The sequence below is a fragment of the Cygnus atratus genome, chromosome 10 (genome assembly GCF_013377495.2).
Source record: "Cygnus atratus isolate AKBS03 ecotype Queensland, Australia chromosome 10, CAtr_DNAZoo_HiC_assembly, whole genome shotgun sequence".
Lineage (NCBI taxonomy): Eukaryota > Metazoa > Chordata > Aves > Anseriformes > Anatidae > Cygnus > Cygnus atratus.
In genome coordinates, this window is record NC_066371.1 from 821,329 (window position 1) to 843,766 (window position 22,438).

Here is a 22,438-nt window from a genome sequence, read left to right on the forward strand (position 1 = left end):
CAAGCTAATGCTGTTTATCACAGGCAGACTAGACTCTTGGAAGGGGAAGTGGAAGCAGGATAGGAAGGTTGAGAAAAACTATTTTCCTCGCTGCTTGTGGCTGAATATTCATCTTCAAATGACATTGGTAAATGAAAGATCCTGTAGTTCATGCTAGCATCAAAAAAAAAAAAAAAAAGAAAAGAAAAAGAAAGCACCGTGCACGTGCCAGAGCTAAGTACATAATGCACGGCAAGATGGACTGATTAAAGGACACTGGCTGTTCACCATGCAGCCAAGAAGGAACTTAATCTGCCATAAAATAAACAATTCAAAGAGACATTTGCTCCTTTCATTTTTAGAACGAGACATGTTATTCACACTTACGTCAGCTTTCTTCTCTCTATTTTAAGGTGGTGTGCTTATATTAAATTTTTAAAAAAGGGGGGGAGGGGAAGAGTAAAATCCAAATGATGGTCTAGAAAGGAATAGTTTACTCTTAGTTGTCTATAAGTGCCCAGAAGAAACTAATCTGGGGTTGGGGAAATGGAGTCATGATCTGCACTTTTTTTTCAGCCTGTAGACATGAATGAGTCTGAGAAATGAAACCTCTTCACAACCTGTCACCATGTTTTGTCAGCCTTTTGACATCTTGAGCAGTTACATTTCTGAGTGCTAATGGTTTTGCTGTGTAAATTTAATATTGATGGTCAATATTCTTTTGGGTAAATATTAAATATTTCAATAAATAGTTCAAAAATGTCTTTTGATTTTTTTCAACTGTACTGCACATTTAAGATTTTTTTAATTAACAAACAAGTTCCTGTCTGCACGTGGGGAAAAAGTTATATAATAACTTCAACTTAAAATGAAGAGATCGCTTGGTCTTTTTTAAAGAAATTGCTGTTTAGTAGAGACTAGATACAGAGAATTATTTTAGTGAGTGACTGTCTTGATCGATGGAATTGTTTGAAGAAATTCTGAAACAAAGGACATCTTAGCCACAGCTGGGAGGTTCATAACCCTGCAGCGTGTTTTTGTACAGTTATGTGCATATATCCTCAATCTGTCAGTACAAGTACAGTGCAAGAGTTGGTTCACTGCGAGGCTCTGATCGCTCTTGCATCGATAGCCCGTTTTTATATACACGTACATTCTAAGGTGGCAAGTAATTCCAGTACATTTTGTGCTCAGGTTTAAAAGTTTGGTAGGCATGAAGTGTGAAATACACGTGCAAATTATGAACTTGCATTATTGTTCTGAGTGTTAGCCAATCTTTTCACTTTTATTGTTTTGCTTGTGACAAACACAGTGATAAATGATAATAAGAGTATATTTTTCAAGGCAAGAAAGTAGATGATGTTCAGGCATCAAACCTGTTCTTTTTCTATTTTAGGGGACTAAACACACAAAAATATCCCTCTACCTCTATTTTTAATGTAACCAGAGCATGAAGAGAGGATTCAGAAGTATAACTCATTCCTTGGACAGCCAGCTTGTGTACTGAAAATGAGTTTTTGACAGAATTAAAATTTTCAGAGTAAAAAAAAACCCACTAGATTTCAAAACTTTTCCCATCCACCGTTGTTTTTACAATGTGCTTTACCATGATTTTCCTTTGAGTGTCTCATATTAGATTTAGCGATGAAATAAGAAATCCTGCTGCGTCCCAGGGTTCCCTGGCCTTCTCCCCAAGCACTTGTACATGGCGTTGGGATTTGGGCTGCATTTGCTCCTCTTCAGGTATTGTAAGTGGTGGGATTGTTTCATCCGTGCATTAATTATGATTGTTCCCTATATATGCAGTTACTGCTTTTAATTTTAGGTGGCTTTATTTCCAAATTAAAACTGCTCTGTTGAGTAACGCTCGTAATTAGATAGATTTATTCAGCAGTTCATAAAAGCTCCTAGGGAACCACAGATGAGTTTCTAAAATTGCACACACAACTTTAAAATCCATTTTGTTTCAAAATAATGTTCTCCATATGGCACCAGAGCTCTGTGTATATTTTCAGATTTTTTTTTTTTTCTTTTTTATCTTTATGACTAAATGCGTGTGTATTAAGGGTTTCTGCTAGTCTCCACTGGTGATGTTTTTCTCCCTTGCAGTCCCATCAGCGGCTCAGCAGTTATTGCCGCAATAACTGCTTATAGCTCATCTGGTGGACCTGGCTTCGGTGGGGCAATGGGCAGCAGGAGGAGACAAATGGGTAATGGAGGAATAAAACCCTGCCAACATATAGAAGTTACATGCAATTTATCTGTTTCCTGAAAGAAAGCAGCAGGAGCACAGGGATGGTGCGCAGGACCGAGCAGCCGCCCTGCCATGGGCTGTTCCTGCAAGCTGTCGAAATCAGGCCGGGGTCACTCGTAGCACACCCGGAGCTTTGTCAGCACAGTCACGTCACTGCAGTTCTCATTCTTTCTAGTGCTTCAATTCCTATCTTCTCTCTCATGATGCAACGCTATGAATATTAAGTGTTCTGGTTAACCTCCAACCCCTCTTCTCAAAAGTACTGCGTGATGAGCGAAGGCATTAGATAGGCTTCTCGCCTACACTAGGAATACAAGAGTTGAGTACAAAGCAGTTCGTGCTTTTTAATTCATAGTTCTCCAAAAGAGATAGTGTGAAGGCAGGCATCTGTAGCTCGTAAAGAGTGCCGTTTCCCATGTATTTGCACAACATGGCCTTCACCCCACAGAAGTGGTGTCGTGAAGGTGCGGCGGGCCTGCAGGCTGCGGTGCTGGTGGCGGAGGAAGGCCGAAGCGGCCCCGGGGTGCAGGCAGGCACTGAGCGCCTTCGGGTGCCCTCATCCTGGGGCTGGAAGCATGGCTCCCACTGCGGGGAGATCACTGCCGGCGCCTTCCGTCTAGTCCGGGGCTTGCTGTTTGTTGAAAATTTTGGGGGGCAGAAGCATCGTTTGTAAACTCCAACAGTTGTTCTTACTGTCAGGGCTCTGCTTGCTGTGCTGGAATTTGTCCTGTGAGAATGAGGATTTGGGGGCTATTTTTCTTACTCTGTTTTAAACAAACACAAGCACTGTTATCTGTGTATAAAGTTATGACACTGGGGCTGTATCTTCACAATATTTGTCTGCTGGCTTCTAGCAAATGGGATTTTTAAATTATTTTTTAAACTTTTAAAGCAAACCCAAGAAGACTGGTATCCAATTGCTGGCCCATGGTTTACACTAAAATCTCCCAACTGTTTGTGTAGCATAGTTTGTCCTGTAATTTCTGATACAAAGTCTAGACTGTTTGAGTTGCCATGCACCTTCTTGAAAGATTTCCAGAAAACATTTTCTGACTTATTGGCTGATATCCCCAATCCTGTGATTTGACAAATATTTGGAAACTTCACAGCAGTTTATATCGTGTAACCTGAGCACACAGTAAAAGGTATTTATAAATAAACGACCAGAATATTTTGTTCACTTAATTCAGATTTTATTGAAATGCGACAACACTTTCTAGTTTGTGTTTGTATTTTTCAATATTAAGCGTGTGATGTCTGACTTCACTGAACTTGTAGTTAAATATGTACAGATATGTGCATCTGTGTGCGTTTGTGTGCATACACACACGAAGGTAAGAAATGATATCATGCACCATCATTGTTTGGTGCATGGATAGAAGCAACCATGTCATGGTAGTCCTCTGAGGAAATTTGTTAGACCAATTCCTTTAGGAACTGATGTAAAGCTGTAGTCTCTCTTATTGGAGCGGGAAGTAAGCCAGCTACTCTTTATGATTCCAGACTGTTGTTTAGACTCTTCCAGTGAGTGTTGTATAACTCTTCACTACTGGAAAAGCTCTAAAAATGCATTTAAATTTTATATAGGCCTAAGTGTTTATAGCAACAAATTAACCGTAAAGACTTAACGCATTTATATGCTTGGTCTTACACAAGCGGTCCGAGATGACACTTTTGTCTCTCATTACTGCGACAGTTTGAAGGCTTGCCGAGCACTGACAGCAGTTGCTTGGTTTTCTTGTTAACCAGTTTGGTAGAGTTAAGCTTCTTGCCATAATGTTTGTGATTTAGGGTTCTTTCAGTTAGTTAGTTAGTTAGTTAGTTTAGAGTTACCATCTTTAAATCTTTTATATTGAAGCTTCTCACCTCTGGTACCGGTACTGAGTTGATGACCTGATGTGTTCTGTATTCTGTGTATATAAATATTGAATTAGCAAAGAAATAGCTTGCTTTTTGTTAGCATGTAATATTGTGTATGAAGATGAAAAAATATTTAATCTTTTCAAATAGTTAAAAAAAAAAAAAAAACCAAACATGCTGACAGTCTTGACAGTTTGGCTTCTTGTCACTAACAATTTAAATGTTAATTTTTTTTCTTTAGTGTTGATTTTTTTTTAATGGTCAAAATGTAAGTTTTCCCCTAAGTTTCAAGGCTGAAATAGAGGTTGAAAGTGCTTTTCCTCTTTTAAATTCTGTACTTTACCCACCAAAGTCTATTGCAGATCTGATGAGTGTAAATATAAAGACATTGTAGTTACCAGCAAGCAGATATGAACAGAGAGACTTGTCTTGTATGTTAAATAATAAGAATGAGACCCAGTAATAACTCTGAACATTACGTGATGCAGGGACTGAACTTCTTGTGCTGTGCTGTTGGTGGAAATTATGTCCCATTGCCAGTGCTGTGTGGAAGGCCTGTCTCACCTACAACTTCTGCTGCCGTTGCTCCTACAGAATTAATAGTTTTGTCTGGAGACCTTTGGTGTAGGTGCTGCTAAAATACTTTACTTGTTTTATGTTTCCTTTCAGCTCCAGTTCAGATATTTTGAGAGATCTGGAAGAGGCTGAGATTTGTTCTGTGTCATCTGACAGGTAAGTAGAAATACATGGGTGGAAAAGTCCATGAGGCTGATTTCCAGCCTCTTCCAGTTTATGGAATCCTATATGTTTTCAACAGAAGAGGCAAATGCCACTAAAAAGTCAGGTTCATGGAGAATCTCCACAGGTATGTAGTTTGTACAGAGGATTTGAATCGCTGGAAAGTAATGTATGGATGTTCCAAGAAACCCCAGGTCACTAGTTGAAAATCATTGTTCTAAGGTATATTTGAGTATGAGTATGTACTTTTTTTTTTAAGAACTGATTTTTATGGAAAATGGAAAAAAAACAATATTCTATTATATATAAAGTTATATTGTTGTTAGTCTTACCTACATCTCTATGTGAGTTGAACATCCTAGAATTGTAAGATGTATTTTGATTTACTTCTGTTTGAAGAGAGAAGAGCACGTTCTTGTTTTAAAATCTTAATATCTTATTTCTTAAAAACAAAAATCACCTTCTGTTAGTGGTAGTATGTAAAATTTGGGTCTAGCTGTGCAAGTTGCTGTACAAAGAAATACTGAGAAACTACCAAAGATTCCTGAAGTGACCCAATGAAATATATGAAAGTGAAGAGGAAGTATATGGATAGACGGGTGGTAGGGTGAGTGAAGGGATAATTAATTTTGTAGTAGTGTAGTGTTAGATCAGCTGCAAAGTTTGGTAGTTTTTGTACAAAGGAACAGGGATGAAGACTGATGGAGGCTGCAAAAGTAGTACTGACTACCCTTGCAGTTGAAGTTGGCTTGATCTGGAATCTCTCTTTGAATATCACATCCACTTTGGTACTTGATCTTAGGAGAGCAATGAGAACTGTTTCACATTTAATTCTTAGCCTGCTTTTTAAAGAGTATTTATAACACAAATTTCTCTATCCACTACGTACATATGTGGTACATTGTGACGTCTCTTAAAATTCATGGTTAATGACATAAGTAATATTTGAAACTCAAAACGTGTGTTTAGACGTCTGATGGATATTAAGGAGCATCAATGGAAGCACTGACAAAGCCTTGATTACAGTCGTGCCAGAGGTGAATGCTGAAGTGCATCAGTGGGAAAGCAGAAAGTAATCATTAAGGGAAAGTGAGTGGTATTTACTGGAAGGACACTTACAAGCTTACTGTATTTTGTAGTACCTGAAAGTAACTCATTGAAGACGGGCAGTGGAGTATAAAATACTTGGCTGTGTGTAGTGTAGGTGCTAGTCGTAGTTCCCCTGGTGATGGTCATCTTGATGGTGTTGCTATTTATCAAGAAGACAATTGGCAAAACTATTTTCTGCAATACTACATAATGTGGCATTGCTCAAGAGTTTGGCATTTGTTTCTTCTTGCAAGGTTTGGAAGAACGTTTCGTAGTGGAAGACGAAATAGGAATATCAAATATGGAAACAGTTCTTTAATGCGGTGTTTCTACTCAGCAGTATTGGATGTTAACATTAGTTACAATATGCATACACAGCAAAAATCATTTGTCACTTTGATAATTTTCTTCACCCCAAAAACTTCTCAATCATTTGTTGTTTTTATTTAATTGAGTGATAATGAAGTTTGGCCAAGCTGGTAAGTGCAGATGAATGTTAAGTAAAGCAGACCTACAAATTTCATTAAAAGCTGTTGTTTTTTTCTCTTCACTGCAGAATGGGATCTTGCAGGTAGCAGACTGGTACAGTAGGCGCATGGTCAAATGAGAGCTTTGCTCTGGCAAGCTTAATATGTGAAGGCATAGGCCAGCATACCAAAGAACATGCAGATGGTATATTTCATAAGCAGCACAGATTTTTATTTGTTTTGAAGTTGAGTTGTGCCAGAAAAATAATCTCTCTTTATTTTTGTAAGAGTAAATAATTGGATATTTGCAAAACAAATGATACGGAAATTTCAGCTTCTGGCATTGTATTTTAATGTACGCTTGAACATAAGATAATTAACATTCTGCTTTGGAAAAATGTAGGCACCAAAGCTAGAAATGGGCTGAAATTAAAACAGTAAACCTAGCCTTTCGCTAAATGAGATTTCTGCTTCATTCTCTGTCCTAAATAAATTGTTCTTGCAAGGGTAGCTGTACTTTGCAAATTTACAAAAAAAAAACCAAAAAAAACAAAAAAACCATCAAACCAACCAAACAAAAAAACACACAAAACCCACACAACCAAAAAAAACACAATCCTCCCACCTCCTCCCCCAAACAAACAAATGAACCAAAAAAAAATCAAGAGGGTGTTCTTTGTAAAGTGGCAGAATTGGTAGTCTGAGTGTTGTTTATCTTGGCTGTGTGTTACGTTATAGTGTAGCCTTCCAAACACTTGGACTAATGGCTTTGAGTTGCATTACATGTCTTGCACCTGGAGAATATTGAACATTTGCCAAAGGATGAATATTATCAGAACTAAGATTTTTTTTCATGCAGAATAAAAGCCAGTGGCTAACGGCCAACTTGAATTTCTATATGGGAATGCCTTTTCATTAACCATTTGAAATTTCTTGCTGGATTTGAAAGGTATAGTGCTTTTGGTCTAGGTCTGTATTTGGCTTAGGATCACGTGCAAATTTCGTACTGAGGAGAATACATTTGAATAGTCCTGTATTCTCAGACTTTTGCATCCTTTAATATCTGTAAATCCCAAATGACATTTGATATTGATGACAACTGAAAATCAGAAAATGTTACTGTGTGCAGCCCTGGAGAATCTCACTTTTGAGGTAAGCACCATGCTGATGACAGGTCTGGCTGTGAAGCTTGCTGAGGCTTCTGTCATAGCAAGACCAAGGAGAGGAGCCTCTGTTTAGGTATGGATGGGATCAGGGAGAATACGTTCCTCTATACTTTATCGCTATTTAAAATACAAATCCTTATTATTGCTCTTAGTTTAGCATACAAAAGGACAAGCTAATATTGCTCCACAGTGTGATCTTAAGAGCAGGATTGCTTTGTTAACTGAAATAGAGGAAATTGTTTTCCTCATGTAGATGATTTGTTTTTATCAAACACGATTTTTCAGTACTCTTAAAACAGTATCTGCTAGTTCCTGTTTTCCACACGTGGGATTTGGGGTTTCTTGTGTCTCTGGAAGGGTTAAATTCAAGTTAAAGCTCCAGGGGAAGCAATCTGAATGGCTGCGCTTTGCTCAGCCTTTACAGCATGGCTCGGTAGTTTTACTTCGGCTGGGGAGTGCGTTCCTGGGAGCCGGAGCCGTCCCACTCGCCGCTGAGCCGGTGTCCTCCGGCTGCCCGAGGGCTGTGCTGGTGCCAGTCACAGGGTGGGGAATTTGGGGGGAAAAACCTCCCTTCAGCAGTCCTGTCTGGAACCACTGGTGGTCTCTGTGGTGTCGTGCTGATGGAGCTTGCTTGTCTTCCCTTTTCTCCCGCTTGACTGAGCCAGAAGTTTATCAGGTCGGGGCAACACGAGCAGGGCTGGGTCGTTCCCCCGGCCGGGTTTTGGCGCGTTCCTTCGCAGTGTTTGCCTGTGGTCCTAGACATGTAACGGGTTTCTTAGGATTTTGGAGTGAAGGTCTCTAAAAGAGAATTGGACACTGGAGGAAAACAAGCTTCAAACTCGTGCTAATACTTTATTCTCCCTCAGCAGAAGAGAAAATGGCGTAAGTCACGGCACGTTTGGATCTCAGTTATGTCTGTAGCTTCAGTTTCTGAAAGAAACCTCATCTGCAAAAGTTGGTCGGGCTGTAACAGCTTCTCTAGCTGTAGTACGTCTTCTCAGGTGGGGAGAAATGTGTTCAGACGGGAAGTTCTGAACCTCTGGGTGTTGTGCGTTTTTCAGTGGATACAGTGATTTCCTGAGCATCTTAATTTACATGATAGATCTAATAAAGAAGCAATAAACATTCAATATTCTGCATTTAAAATAAATTGTGTATTTTATGAAGCGCTTAATGAAAATTGAGACATTACATAAATTCCCTAGAGACTTCTTTGATTTCTACTAATTGTCTCATTTTGACACAAAGGGATTAGAAGGTAATACTCAAAAAATAAACCCTAGTATTATTGTATGATGTACTTGCTATTTATTTGTGAAAGTGCACAGATGGAGCAGATTAGGGATATTTTAGTGGCAATTTGGAGCATATTTTTAGCAAAACTTCATCCCATTCCTGAAACTTACTTATCCACAATTTCAGTGTTCTCAGTGCTTTCAAAACTTTTTTTCCCCTTTCTTTTTCTCATTCTCTGTTAAGAAACAAATCCACTTGCTATGGAATAATGCTATAGGGACTACATAAATTCATATCACTCTATCTGATGAAATTGAGGCAGTGTTTTAGGTTCCAGTAACCTCTTGGTGACCACTTAATGAAAATCTTACGGTTCTGTGATGTGCATGTCAAATAAGTAGTGCATGACTGCCGGCTGAACTGCAGGTTTTGGTGGGCTCTGCAGGCAGTATCAAACCTGAATGCCTAAAAATTGAAAGGTTTTATAGTGACTTTGCCATTCACAGCTCACCTACAGCTTTTCTCGAGAGCTTTTAATGAAATTCCAGAGATGAAGCCTAGTGGATATATTTCCTATATGACTGTGTTGCGTGGAGAAATAAAAGTAAACAAATACATAAAAGGACAACCAGTCATTACTTGTTCTTTGTGCTTTGTTACAATGAAAGATCCCTGTCTACCTCAAAAATGTACCATGGTGTTCTGAGAAACAAGTTTACTTCATCCCTAAGGTACGGATGGCAGCTTTTTTTTTTCTTTTTCCTCCTCCCTCTCAAGTGTGGGATGCTAGAAATGTCAGAGTTGGGGATAAATGACTGGGTAGTATGTTGTCAGGGTAGTTTTGTCCCTGACCAAGCCAACAACATTATTACAAAATGAACCAAAAAACACGGGAAGGGATCTAACTTTCCAAAGGATTAAAATCTGCACATTTCTGCAGAAGGCCAAGCACATTTGTTTTGTCTTTTTAATATTGGTGGCACTGTGCCATGGGACAAGCAGATCAAAGCCTCAGAGTACAAAAATGTTCTTATCCTAATTAAAATGAATGTAAACCAAAGCTGAAGCTATTTTAAAACCCCTTAAGAAAACAATCTTTTGTCCTTGTTGTACAAGGAAATGTGCTTGGTACCTGCCTCCCATTCCCCAAGTTGAATAGATGTACCCGAATCAGAATCAGTGCCTATTTCTCCCATGAACCACAGTTTTTACTAGTCTGTGCTGCTGGTGACAATGTTTTTGCAGAAATATTGGTAGACAAGTGGCTTTAAATTCAAGCTTAGAAACAGTGGAAGGTTTTAATCCTTCAGATATAAATTAAGTTCCTGATCCTAAGCAAGCATCTTTGTTCAGGTAAGTGTTAATAGCTGAGGCGTAGAAAACTGAATCACATGTGACCTACTCCTGGAAACAGTTAGGTGTATGAATACTCTGTTGGCTTCAGTGTTTTGCTGGCATCTAGGATTATACAAATGCCGAAGACTTTGCAGGTTCATGGCTTGATAAGCATTTCATTTCTATGTAAGTTAATTCCTCATCTAGACAGATGCTGGTTTTTTTTCTGATGTTTGCATTGTATCTCAAATTCAAAGAAAAGTATGAAATAGGAGATTTTCTTATAAAACAAGATCTGGTTTTAAGTGATGTGTGTAAGGTCGTCTGTAAAGTGGTTGAAACACTTCTAAACACAGGCATAAGCACTACTGTAAAAAAAAAAAAGTGTGTAAATGAAAATAAAAATCAGTTGTCTTCAAGCACTTTCAGCTCAAATGTAATTATTTTGTCACCAGGATATTTGGTGACGAGAGAGCTTATCAGAAGCCATGGGGACATTTGGAAGTACTCTGAGATAATGTTCTCTAGATTTAAGTAGGTAAATCAAGTTTAGGTTTTCATTTGGTGGAAGAGGGAGAAAGCTGATTTAAGGCAGAGAGTGGTGCTGTGCCAAAGCAAACGTAAAGCAGTACGGATGAGTGCAACTTCGGGTTTTCGTTCTGCAGCTGGGCTCACTGCAGCTCCAGGTGCTCGGCTGCTGCCGCCTCCGCCGCGCTGCCGGGGGTGCGCGGTGCTGCGTTCTCCTTCACGCACGTCGGGGAAGAGATCAGGGCGTTACTGACCATCGTGATACAGCTATTGGGCTCTGAAGACCGTTATTTAGTATGGTTTGTGTGTGTGTGTGTGTGTCTGGCACAACTGAGACCGTGTGAGGGCTGCGTTGTGTAGTGTTGTGGAAGGCAGCAGGAAACGGCATGCCTTGTTGTAGGGCTGTGATCTCAAGTGCACACACAATCAGTGAAGAAAATGGAAAACAATACCGAGAGGCTTGGAGGGTAATAGTGAAGAGCAAATCAGATGAGCAATCATATTAGAAAATAAAATTGGTTGGCTGTCTGTGCTGCCTTGTTGCTTGTCAGGAATGCTCCATGATAGAGCAGGGAGGGAATTAGCTAATCAGCTCGTTTGTGATCTGGAATAGTGCGTTTATTTCTGGCCAGGCAGCGAGAAATCTTGGGAAACTGCTAGAATCTGCAGAAGGAGCAGCAAACATAGGAGCTTGTGGAGTTTAGAAGCAAGTATAAAAATCTTTAATCTGGAAAAAAAAATTTGCCAGATAACTAAAAAGAACTGAAGTTGTTTAAAAAAAATCATAGCATTTACATTTAGTCCTGCTCCTAAATGTTCTTTTGCTGTATTAATCATATATTTATATTTTAAATAAGTTATTGAATGTCAGGAATTACTTAACAGTTTTCTGTCAAACTGTACAGAGGGTGTTTCAAAGTAGAGCTCAACAGTTCATTAGTAAATCAGCAATACTGTTCTTTCCAAACTTCTCCAATGTGCCAATGGTATCTGTTAACATGATCTCAGATTAAAAAAAAAATGGTAAGAATCTTTCCTTTTTCCCTGCCTTGTATGTGTGCATCATCTCTGCTCATATATAGCCAAAAAATGTCTCTGGGCAGCTGCAGCAACTACCGTCAGTGAAAGAAACGTTGTTTAGTATGCTTTTAGCTTTGTTTAATGCAGTTAGGTTTTGGAAGAAAGTTCCTTGGGCTGTTCTGTCGGGCTGGTCTCCCCGTCAGCAGGCGCTCTGCAGACGCTGGAGCTACCTGTCCGCCACCAGCTGTGTGGCTGGGAGCAGTGCCCGCCGGCCGCGGGGGCAGGGGCTCGCTCTCGCTTGGGGGAAGCTCTGTGCCCGGGCTGAGGCTGTCGGGTACCAAATGTGTGGCTGCAGTGCTCCGGCTGGCTCGGAGCGCTGCGGCTGTCCTAGCGAAGTGCCCCGGGATGGGAAAAGCAAATGTGGTTACTAGGTGGTGGATGGACAACTTGCCTGACTCAGTACGACTCTGCATCCTTCATCCGTTAATGGCCAAAGCCGTGCGCTCTGCAGGGTGGCTGGCGTGTCACTTCCACGTGTTTACTTTCCCTGCAGAAGGTGCTTCTGCGGTGTCGTTCATCAGGGGCTCAGCGATGACCTAAACCACAAAGGTTAGTTCTCCTTTGCTCTGTCCTGCGTCTGCAGGGTTGGCAGGAGAGGCCAGTTCTCCCTGACTTAGTACTGATGGCACGGCCCACGTAGCACACACCGGTTGGGTGTGAGCGATACAAAGAGCACCGGCTCCCTTGGCTTTGATTGCAAATAGCTACTTTAGAGCTTGGTTTAAAGGAAGAAAACAACGTTTGGATGATGGCACTCTTAAAACATCTGTGCATCAATTTCTGAATACTTCCATCAGCCTGTGTGTTTTAGTTTGGCATGGGGCTGCCGCTGGCAGCGCACCGCTGTAATGAGATGTTTCAGAGAACTCGGTCCTTGCATTTGCATTGAATTTAATTAATGGAAAACTGAACTGTGGCAGAGAAAAAGGTGGCACGTAACGAGTTTTAGCTGATACCTGATTTCACTAACTTTTAAAACCTTAGCTGCTTCTGGGTTAAAATGAGTGATCCTTTCCTCTAAATGGGTGCAGGGGATCAAAATTGGGGAACGGAGGGGAAAGCTGAGAGGGGAAGGCTGTCGGCTTCTGTCTTGATGCGTTACAGAAATCACACGTGTAAGATTTGCAGTTTGGAGGACTGGCTGGGGCCGCGCAGGGTGATACGTGTGTGCAGTCTGTGTAAGCTTCCTGAGCGCTGCGGAGCTGTGGGTCTTGTTGCACTCCTGGCTGCAGAGGTACAGGCTGCACCTCGGTGCCGGGATGCCGGCTGATCCTCCTGGACGTGGTTAATGATCTCAGAGAGGCAAGAGCTTGTTTCCATCTTGATGCTGAACTGAGCTGTGAAATGCAAGTTGTTCCTGCTAAGCTGTGCTAGCATATATCTTGCTGCAGTCAACAGCGACACAGACATTGGCATTTGACTGTTTTCCATTGTTATTTTCAGTTGTGAATTTCCAGTTTAAGCCAAATGAATAGTCCCCATAGGATGTACTCATCCTAGCAAATGGTTTAAAAAATAAATAAGATTGTGTTTATAAGGAATGTTTAATTAGTAATAGCTATTGATGGATGAGAAATCTTTCGTGTCAACACTACGTGGAGTTTCAAGCTCTGAGGCCGGCTGATGGAAATGAGCTGCTTAATTTAAATATGGCTAGTTTTTATTATTTAAATTAGCTCTGTGACTAAAAAGAAAACACTTCTTTGAGTTTCCAGTGGAAAATTCTTTGTCCATAATGAGAAGAACCTCTGGCGAGGGAAGCCTGTTTAAAGATGGGAGTCCCACACGCTTTCCTTGTCGGGGAGCCATCACCATCCCACTCGTCCTTTTGCCTGGTGGCTGTGCTGCTGCAGATGACTGTGTTTGAAGTAGATCTTTTTGATACGACGTACTCATGGCTTCACGAGCGCCTCTTCTCTTTTATGGATAAAGAACGTGCAAGGTTGCTGCTGCTCCGTCCTGCTCCAGTGCGGTCTGGTGACGGAGGAGAGGCGAGGAGCGCTCTGTGCGCCCTGTCCTGCCGGCGGCGGGGCGTGCGTCGCTGCCCCCCAGCACCTGTGGGCACGGGGCAAACCAGTGCCAGGAGTGTGTTCGGGGGACAGGAGAGCACGTGGGTGCTGTCATCCTCAAACAGAGTGGTATTTGTGTTCATCACACCCAGTAACACACCTGGGTTGTGTGTGTGCCTACATGCTGCTTGCAGTGCTTTAATACAGCCTTCAGTACCTGCCACGCTTAGAGCATCTCAACACCAAACCCTTCTTTTTTCTTTTTTCTTTCAGCAGCCGTCTTCTGGATTTGAGAGTTAACAAAAGGAAGTCGTGTCAGTCCAGGCTGCCAGGAAGAGATCAGCCGCTTCCCAAGAGTAAGCGGAAGAAGAGCTAGTGTTGCAGGCCTGCGGAGCTCAACAGTGCAGAAGGATTAAGACTGAGAAATAAATCTTAGTTTTTTCCTGTTTCCAGTGTATTTAGGTACTTAATATTAAGTGCTGAGTTTTTGCATAACTGTCATTCAAACTGCCTTAAAATAACCAGATGAGTGCGCTGACATTTTTTTGTTAGCAGCACTGCATGCAATTTAACTTCAGCCCTGGGATAGCATACTGGGCTCCTGCTCAAGACGCTCGGTGAGCTCTCCTGCGCACTGTGCCGCAGCCAGAGGAGAGGATCTGTGCTTGGCCCTGTTCCTGCTCGCGTTGAGCAACGGCTTGCTCTGCCCTGCTGCAAGTAACTGTGGGACAGCGCTTCGCTCGGGGTCGGCACGTGCTTGTGCTTCTGTTTTCCAGCTTGGCTGGGAGGGATGCACGAGGGCACAGTCCCCAGCTCTGCCCCAGAGTGGGATACTTTGAGGCTCTGGCTGCACATGACTATATGAAAATCCTTGCTCTCTTAAAATAAGAGGGCACGTCAGAGGAGTAATAGATTTTTTTGATTCGGTATAATTTGATTTTTGTAAGTGGAATAAACTGTTAACTCAAACCATTTCTGTTCTACAGGAATACGCTGGTTTTGAATATGCCCTTGTAAATATGTTCATTACTAAATGCCATTATTTCAGTTCAGTGCCCTTATATTTGATACCTGTCAATTTCTTTCAAGTATTCTAGCTTTAGAATAAATATCAGCCTTAAAAGGTCTTTTTTTTTTCTTAGAAGATGATAGAACTTTGTAATGAAATAAAGCAATACGAATTAAAGTCAACCTGAACAGCGGAGTAGGTTCTTGATTACTTTGCATGGTTTGTATTTTGCTTACAAGCTATAGTTTTAAAAATGGTGGTACTGAACCCTAAAGCTTCGGTTGTAGCCTTTCACCATGAACTTTGTAGAGAAAGCACAAAATCTATGAAAGATTGAGGATTGTGTGTCTTTTGACTTTAGACTATGGCTGTAATTGGGACTACGCATTTTGCTTTCAAAAATATTCTTCCACAAGCTGCGGAAGCAGGCAGTATTGTTGTTTATACCTTTTGTTTTTTTTCTTTGGTGCTGTAATTCACTGTCATACACAAAATAGCCTCAAAAAACTCAGTAATACTAGAACATAAAACATGAGATTGGCTGTAAGGAGGGATGTGAATATACCTCTAATATGATTTGAAGCTATGCTTTTTGGCCTTATGTTTGCTCAGTTTACACCAGTTGTGCCTGTGTGTAGCTCTGAATCTGATGCGATATAAGTGCATTGTAGTTTGGGACGAGTCAAAAATACCTTTTGTGTGTTAACACAGGTGCAGTAGCAGGTGTTTGAAATGCAGAATCTCCATCTTCGTTTTAAAGCCCAATTACGAATTCAGACAGCGTGGGCTGTAAGGCTGAGAGCCCTTAATGCAGCTTATTCATTATGGGATGACCATCTTGCTGAGGTCAGCTTGAAAATTGTAGTCTTGCTGCTGCGTACTGCATGAGGTCTTTATCTGTGCTGAATCAGCAGGGAAAACGAAGGTCCTGCAATCCTTAGCTAAGGGGAGCTCTCCTTTTCAATAATTGTATCAATAGCAGATACTTCTCGTTTTGCTTTGAAACCAGATGCCACTTGCAGAGTTAAATTTGAAGTTTAATGGCAATAAATACCGATGTGAGATGAAAACGTATTTCCATATCCAGTAAGGATAAATACTCTAATTCATTAAGTGCTAGAAAGTACTTACAAAAATCGATACAGAAAGTGGATAAACCATGTAAGTACACGCACTTGTCTTTTCATCGCTGATAGGGAGCAGTGTGAGGCCTTGGGAACTTTCCCCTGGGGTGGCTGGGGGCTGGCAAGAGATGGCCAAACTGGTTGTAACTGGGACAGAAAAAGACGAGAAGCTGTTTGGATAGGCCAGGAGCGAGCTGTGTCAACCCAATCAAAAGAAATTTGAAAGGAAAAGAAAAGGGAACTGCCATACCAGGTTGAGTTAAAACCTATGGAGCAATGCACAAGCTGCTCCGTACAGGTGAGTTAAAACCTATTCAGCGATGCACAAGCTGCTCCGTACAGGTGAGACGTTGCTGCCGGCGTGCAGTGGCCCCTGCAAGGCGCGAGGCCTGCGTCTGGTCCCCAGCCCTTCACTTCTGCCACTGGGGCCAAGCAGGTGGCGTTCGGGTCTCTGGGGGTTGGTTCCTTCAGCTCATTCAGCCAAATTTCCTCTGAGCAGGGAGCCGGAGTTTGATCCTCCTTTGGTGCGTTTCTGAGGGTTCTCTTCCTGCAAGCCCCGGCTGGATGTGAGGAGACCTTAACCTTCACAGCAAGTTTTTAATCTCCCACAAATGTTTTGGATTGAAACCCTTGTGTTGTCATTTGCAGTGAACCACGAAGTGACCTGGTATCCTCACTCTGCAGTGGGATTTCCCCAAAGTGCTGGTTTTAGTTACAACAAAAACCCAAATGTTTATTTCCTATGTGCATCTCTTTCACTCTCTGCAAATATAAGCCTCAGATGTTTATTTTTTTATATCGATTGTGGCATTTAATGCTGACGCTGCTCGCATCATCCATGTGGCCGTTCAGCTGGTGCCTGCAGCGTGCTGCATGATGCTGGATGCCACGTCTGAAAACTGCCTCTGCGATTGCACACCAGGCAACTGTCAGCCACCTGCTGATCATCGGGTGAGACAAATCCCTTCTGCTTTGATCCATCCTGGCCGGTTCATGAAGCGCCTTCAGGTAACGAAGATCTGGGTTGCAGTGCAGGGAAATGCCGGTTTCCTAACACTGAAAGTGGGATGAGATGTGCTGCCACTGCTTCCCCTGGGAGGAGAGCTGCTGTCATTTGGGCGGGTTTCGGATCAGCCCAGAGGACAATTGAAGCAGGTGCGGGTCCGTTTCAACAACCCTTTGCCTGAACTGTTTCTGAAAATAACTCCCTGAAGGTTTTGGAGCTTAAGGGCAAGCCCCGATACGGGCAGTAGAGGCATAAGCACCCTGAAATACCTACTCAGCTGAGTGAGCCTCTTGTTTGGAAAGTACTTGCAAGTGGGTGCTTAAATGCACAGAGAGAAATATTTAGCCATTGCTTGGTGAATCCGAGAGGGCAAACGCTGTGTCAGTACAGCGCCGTGCCACAGTTCGCTGTGTGCATTCAAGATTTTCTGCTGATCTTGTAATTTCTCTAAGGAAAGTGCAAATGTACACAAGAATGGCAGAGGTGAGCTGAAAACGGTGCCATCCTTAAAGGGAGAAGGTTCAAGTGAGAGGGTTCTGACCGACTTATCACTGGGGGATTTTTCCCCCCCTCGCATTACTGTTCTGTCTGGTCCCTCAGAGGCAGAGCTGGGTTGGCATCCTGGGCCAGCCCTGCAAACAGGGCTGCTGCTGCCGCAGCCTTCCAGCTCCCGGGCACTTGGTCACGTTCATTAAATCATCGCAATGATACGTTTAGGTGAATATTCAGATAACTCCTCATCTCTGCTGCCAATTGGTTGGAAGTGTTTACTCTTCATTTCCCTTTATTCCCCCGCCATCAGACATACTTTATGTAAAGCGTAATTTTGGAAGATTGCATTGTTTGCTAAGCTCAGCCCGGTTTGGGGCATAGCAGGACGAGTTGCTGATGAGTACATCGTGTTCCAAGCAGAAGCTCTCGGGAGCTCCCTCGCCCGTCCATCGCAAACGCCTCTGACTCATGTGAACCCCACGAGGTCTCAGCCGACAGCTCGTAATGCTCGGAGCTGGCATTTCTTCTTAGCAACGTGGCTGGGCTCTTCCAACAGAAAACTCCACCTTGGATGGGTGCTGCACCTCGGTGGCAAGGGCTGGGGTGGGCGAGGTCCCCGGAGTGAGGTCCCCGCAGCGAGATCCCTGCGGGTGGGGTCTTGGCCACAGCTCTGCACTGCACCGGGGCATCGGGGCTGCTCTCTGCACGTGCTTCAAAGGATCCCACCCGAAATCTCTTTTTTAGGGTGTCTCCAGGTGCAGGATGTGGGCTTGAGTCGTCATGGAAAATCTCTGTGTCCTTCACTGTATCACGGTTTGATCACTGATCCTTTAAAAGTTGAAGCTCCCAACAATTAGTAGTTTATCAGTGGCAAAGCTGCTAACAAGAAAACTTCTTTGCACAAAATTGTGTGAAGGCAGATACATGGAGGAAGCTAAGCTGCAAGGCAAAGCATCTTCAGGAAGGTTTTAAGAAGGGAAATCAAATTGATAGTTCAGGCAAGTTTGCTGTTGCGTAACTACGAAGGCCTCTGCCTACAGCACAGAGCGCTTGATTCACTGTAAGCAAAATAAAGCTATCATTTCTACCCGAGTAATACTATGTGTGCGCACATATGAGCATGCATACCCAAAAAGGCCCCAAGGAGCCTTCTCTTTCAAGCTGGAGTGTGAGATTAAATGAGCTCCTAACTGACAATTGTTTTCCTAATTTTACCTTATGATTTCTATTTGCTGCCAACTGTGTTTGCGTGCATGCTGGCTTTGGATGAACATCTGTGCAAAGCTCTTGTTTGCTCCATAATTGTAAATCATTTATGCAGCTCTTCACTAAACCAGATGCAGAATTTCAGGCTTTTGCCTGGATTTTTGGGTTGAACTGGAATTTTGTGTTTGCGCACACACAGAATATGGCTGTGACAAGCTGAGCTCCTGACAGCGTCTGGTGTCTTACTCAGGAGGCGTTCGTTTCTTCAGGCAGCAAAGAGAATTTTTACTTTGAGATGCAAGTTAATAAAATATCATGGGAGTCAATACTTACCCTCTTTTAATGATATAAGGTCAAATATATATCCTCAGTAAACAAAATGCACTTGTTTAAACTAGCAATTTAAAAAGGAATTTAGAAATTCAAAACGAAGCAAGAAAATGGCAATTTAAAATAACTTCTGTGATTGTAATCTGGAGTGGCTGGAAACCTTTTTGCATAGTCCTCGCTGCAGGAAAGTCCTCCTGCAGCAGGAAATCCTGCGTGCCCGTGTGCGTGCAGGGGCTGGGGCAGAAGGCGGAGGACCATCACGCGCTTGGCTGCCAGCAGCCACCCCAGCACCGGGCTGCGTCCACTGGCTGCTGCAGCGTTTGCCACCGGGGGAAGAGGCTGCGTGAGCCAGAAGGAAATGCATGAGGCAGTGCGTGTTTTCCTCGGGATATATTTAAGCTTGAAGATGGAAACCGTCTTCAGAAGCCTACTGGGAGAAGCTGCGGTGCCTTAACATTTAGTGTTGGAAGGGTCCAGCATGAAAGTCATGGGGAAGAGGCTTCATAACTTCAAAAGTCCCTACTGAGCGCGTGCTCAGCTATTGCTTTTTCCTTGGGAGTGCTGGTGTTGTGCTGGAGGGAGAGGAGCCTCCCCGACAGGCTTCTGAAGGGGAGCCACTGTCAGCAAATGAGCCATTTGCAAACGTGTTTTAAATCATCGTTTTGATATTTTCTGCAGGCAGCTGGAGACCACTTCTACAATGCAAATAGTCAGATTGTGCATCTTAAAGCAAACTGGTAGCGTTGCCATTTTCACCAAATCTTGAGTGCTGCTTCCTTTTTGCATCCACTCTGCCCTGTCATTTGTTTGAAGGATGAAGGTTTAATAGCCCCTACCCCGAGCCTTAATTACTGTGCTGCGTTAAAAGCCAAAAGGGAGGGAAGGAATCACAGGACTGGGACACGTAATTGTTTTGTTCTCTCTAGCTGTTGTTGATCCGCTGCGCACAGATCTTCTCTGGATGTGTTCTGCCAATTTCTCCGTAGCAAGTCCCCTCTGAAGCATCAGCCTTATGCAACGCCATCTCGGCATCCCACGGGAGCTGCGCTGCACGCACGGCGCGGCGCCTCTCCCCGTTTGGCTGCAGGCTCGGGGCCGCGGGACGCTCCGGCCCTTCCTGCGCCCTCGTGCCGCTCCGTGCGCTGGGCAGCCCCGCGTGGCCCCGCGTCCGCTCGGCACGGTCCAACCTTTATCAGCCCTGCTCCTGCAGCATGCCCCCACGGGATCTCAGTGTGAAGATATTTACCTTCTTGAGCAGCCGGGTGTTGGGAAGGTGTCAGCTTTTGATGGGAAGCAAATACGTCCTGCCAGCATCCCCGAGGCCTTCTCCTACCGGCAGGTGCTGGGCAAGGCACGGAACTTCTCCGTGCCACAGCTCACGCAGCCGGGAAGCCGGTTTAACCCCGCCTGTGTGTTGGAGCTGAGGTGTTAAGCTTCGCACGATGGCGGCTTGGAGGGTCTGTGTGAGCAGAGGATTTCAGAACATTTGGCAAACTCCCCTGCAGCCAGGGAACCGTGCGCTGCGGGAGCGCTCTCGGAAGCGGAGCCCCAGTGGGGTGGGAGCGGGGCACAGCGGGGACGCGGGGCCTGCAGGGCTGCGGGGAGCACTGTAAGAGGGAGGGAGAGAGGGAGCCCTGGTGTGCCCGCGGGCGGCAGCAGGGGCGAGCACCTCGCTTCCTGGCGGCAGGGCAGCATGGGGCCACAGGGAGGTGCGGGGGGCCCCTGCCTCCCCCCGGCCACCGCAGCGCTTCGTGTGACGGGGCCGTGCTCCGAAGGGCCGTGCCGCACGCTGCGGAGTTCAGATCCCGTTTCTCCTGCTCTGCCGAGACACGCCCATGCCAGACAGATTTGGCGTGACCCAAGTGTAATGACAGGATGTGCTATTCCTGTTCCTTTTGGAGTTCTTCAGGAAAAAAAGCCAACTTTCCCACAGATTTGTGCGGAAAGCATTCGAACGGCTTCCAATATGTCTGGTGGGTCAAACTATGCTGAAACAATCTGCCGGTGTAATTCAGTGTATCTACAACTGGGAGTAATTTACCCTGGTGGTTTTATTTCTTTAGCTCATTTTTTGTTGTTGAAAGCATCATTATGCAAAGGCATTAGTTTTGATCTTGACTTGTTTCTGAAACGGCAGCAGATGCTGTGATTGAGCTAACCAGCAAAGAATTCTCTCGCCTTATTCAGCTGAGAGCAGGCACCGCTATGATTCATGTGCTACGGGAGCTGTTATTCCTTTCTCCAAGTTAAATAGATATTTGTTATTTTGCTGATCTTTGGACCAATGGAGGTGCTCAGAAAGATGGTAATTCATTAGTTTAAAAAGGAGTTTTCATCTTAATAGCGGAATCTAGGGAAAGGGGGCTCTAGAAAGTCCCACTGTTTTATTTTTACTAGATTATTGCAATATTTAGGAACTGATCTTTTAGCCTTGATGTTTTAATGCTGTCTTTTTTCACCTCCCAGCAGCAGGAGCCCGGTAAGGGGGCGATGCTGGCTGCGCGGGGCTGCCGTAGCCTCGTTGCTCATCCCTCGGCTCCCCTGCCAGAGCCCGCAGCCGGCTGGGCACACACAAGCGGCCGGTGTCGTGCAGAAGCGCAGCCCCCGTGACTAATGGAAGTACTGGTATTTAGACACCGGCATGACTTTCCTGGCTCGCTTACAGGAACAAATAAGTTCGTTTCTGTGCTGCCTACTCCAGCAGTTAGCGCCCCAGGAGCAGACGGATCTGAGCGCAGAGCAGGGCAGAGCACCGCCTGTACCTATATAAATGTGCCCAACAAGAGCGCTGGCCCTGGCTGACGGCCCCTGCGGTGCTCCACGTCAGAGGCACAGGAAAGGTCCCGCGGCTGGCAGGCCACAAGGAGCCGTGGGACATCTGTCCGTCCAGCTGGGGAGACTTTGCATGTCCTGACGCAGTCCTGACAGCGCCGCGCCGCGCGCCCTGTGGCCACAAACAGGGAATTCCTCATCTGCTGCTGCAAACTGCGCTGGTGCTGCAGAGGGAGGTGGTTTGGGCCGACCCAAAGTGCCAGCTTGGGTTAGACAACTTCCCACCAGGTACTTTTACCTCAGGCTCATCTTCAGCGATGGCAAAGCTGAAACGTTTTCCAGGTGCATTGTTTTACCCTGGCTGAGCAGCTGGCTCTGTGGAGAGAGGCGGCTGTGGCCTGACAGCACGTAAAGCCAGGAGCCTCTCCTGTGGTCAGAGGGAAACTGGGGAATGGGAGAAGTTTTGGGTAGGAAACAGCCAGCTGAGCTGTCCGTGACCAGCAGTCTGAAATCCCACGCTTGTCTGACAAATGCTGAGCTCTTAGGTGACTCTGTGTGTTAGGATCTCATTACCAAAAATAAAGAAAAGATAAATTATCAGAATTTACTAAAACCATTTGGTTAGAGAACGCACACCTGTGACTAGGCACTGAGCAGTATTTTAAGGCTGTTAAGTCAGACCTCAGCAGTACAAATGATTGAACACTCCAATTTTCCTTCTCATTTTAAAGCAAGATTTCCAATTAATGCTTTCAGCC

The 22,438-nt window shown here is 44.0% G+C and overlaps 1 protein-coding gene across 1 annotated transcript in view; it reads left to right on the forward strand.

Moving 5' to 3' along the window:
• The window catches only part of RAD18 (RAD18 E3 ubiquitin protein ligase), a 50,479-nt gene extending 35,540 nt beyond the window's left edge, over positions 1-14,939 (forward strand). The window contains exons 12-13 of the mRNA XM_035546938.2: positions 4,763-4,825; positions 14,015-14,939. Coding sequence (XP_035402831.1) covers positions 4,763-4,825; positions 14,015-14,117 — 166 coding nt within the window. The 3' untranslated portion in view covers positions 14,118-14,939. The remainder of the gene's footprint in view (positions 1-4,762; positions 4,826-14,014) is intronic.
• The last annotated feature ends 7,499 nt before the right edge of the window (positions 14,940-22,438 follow it).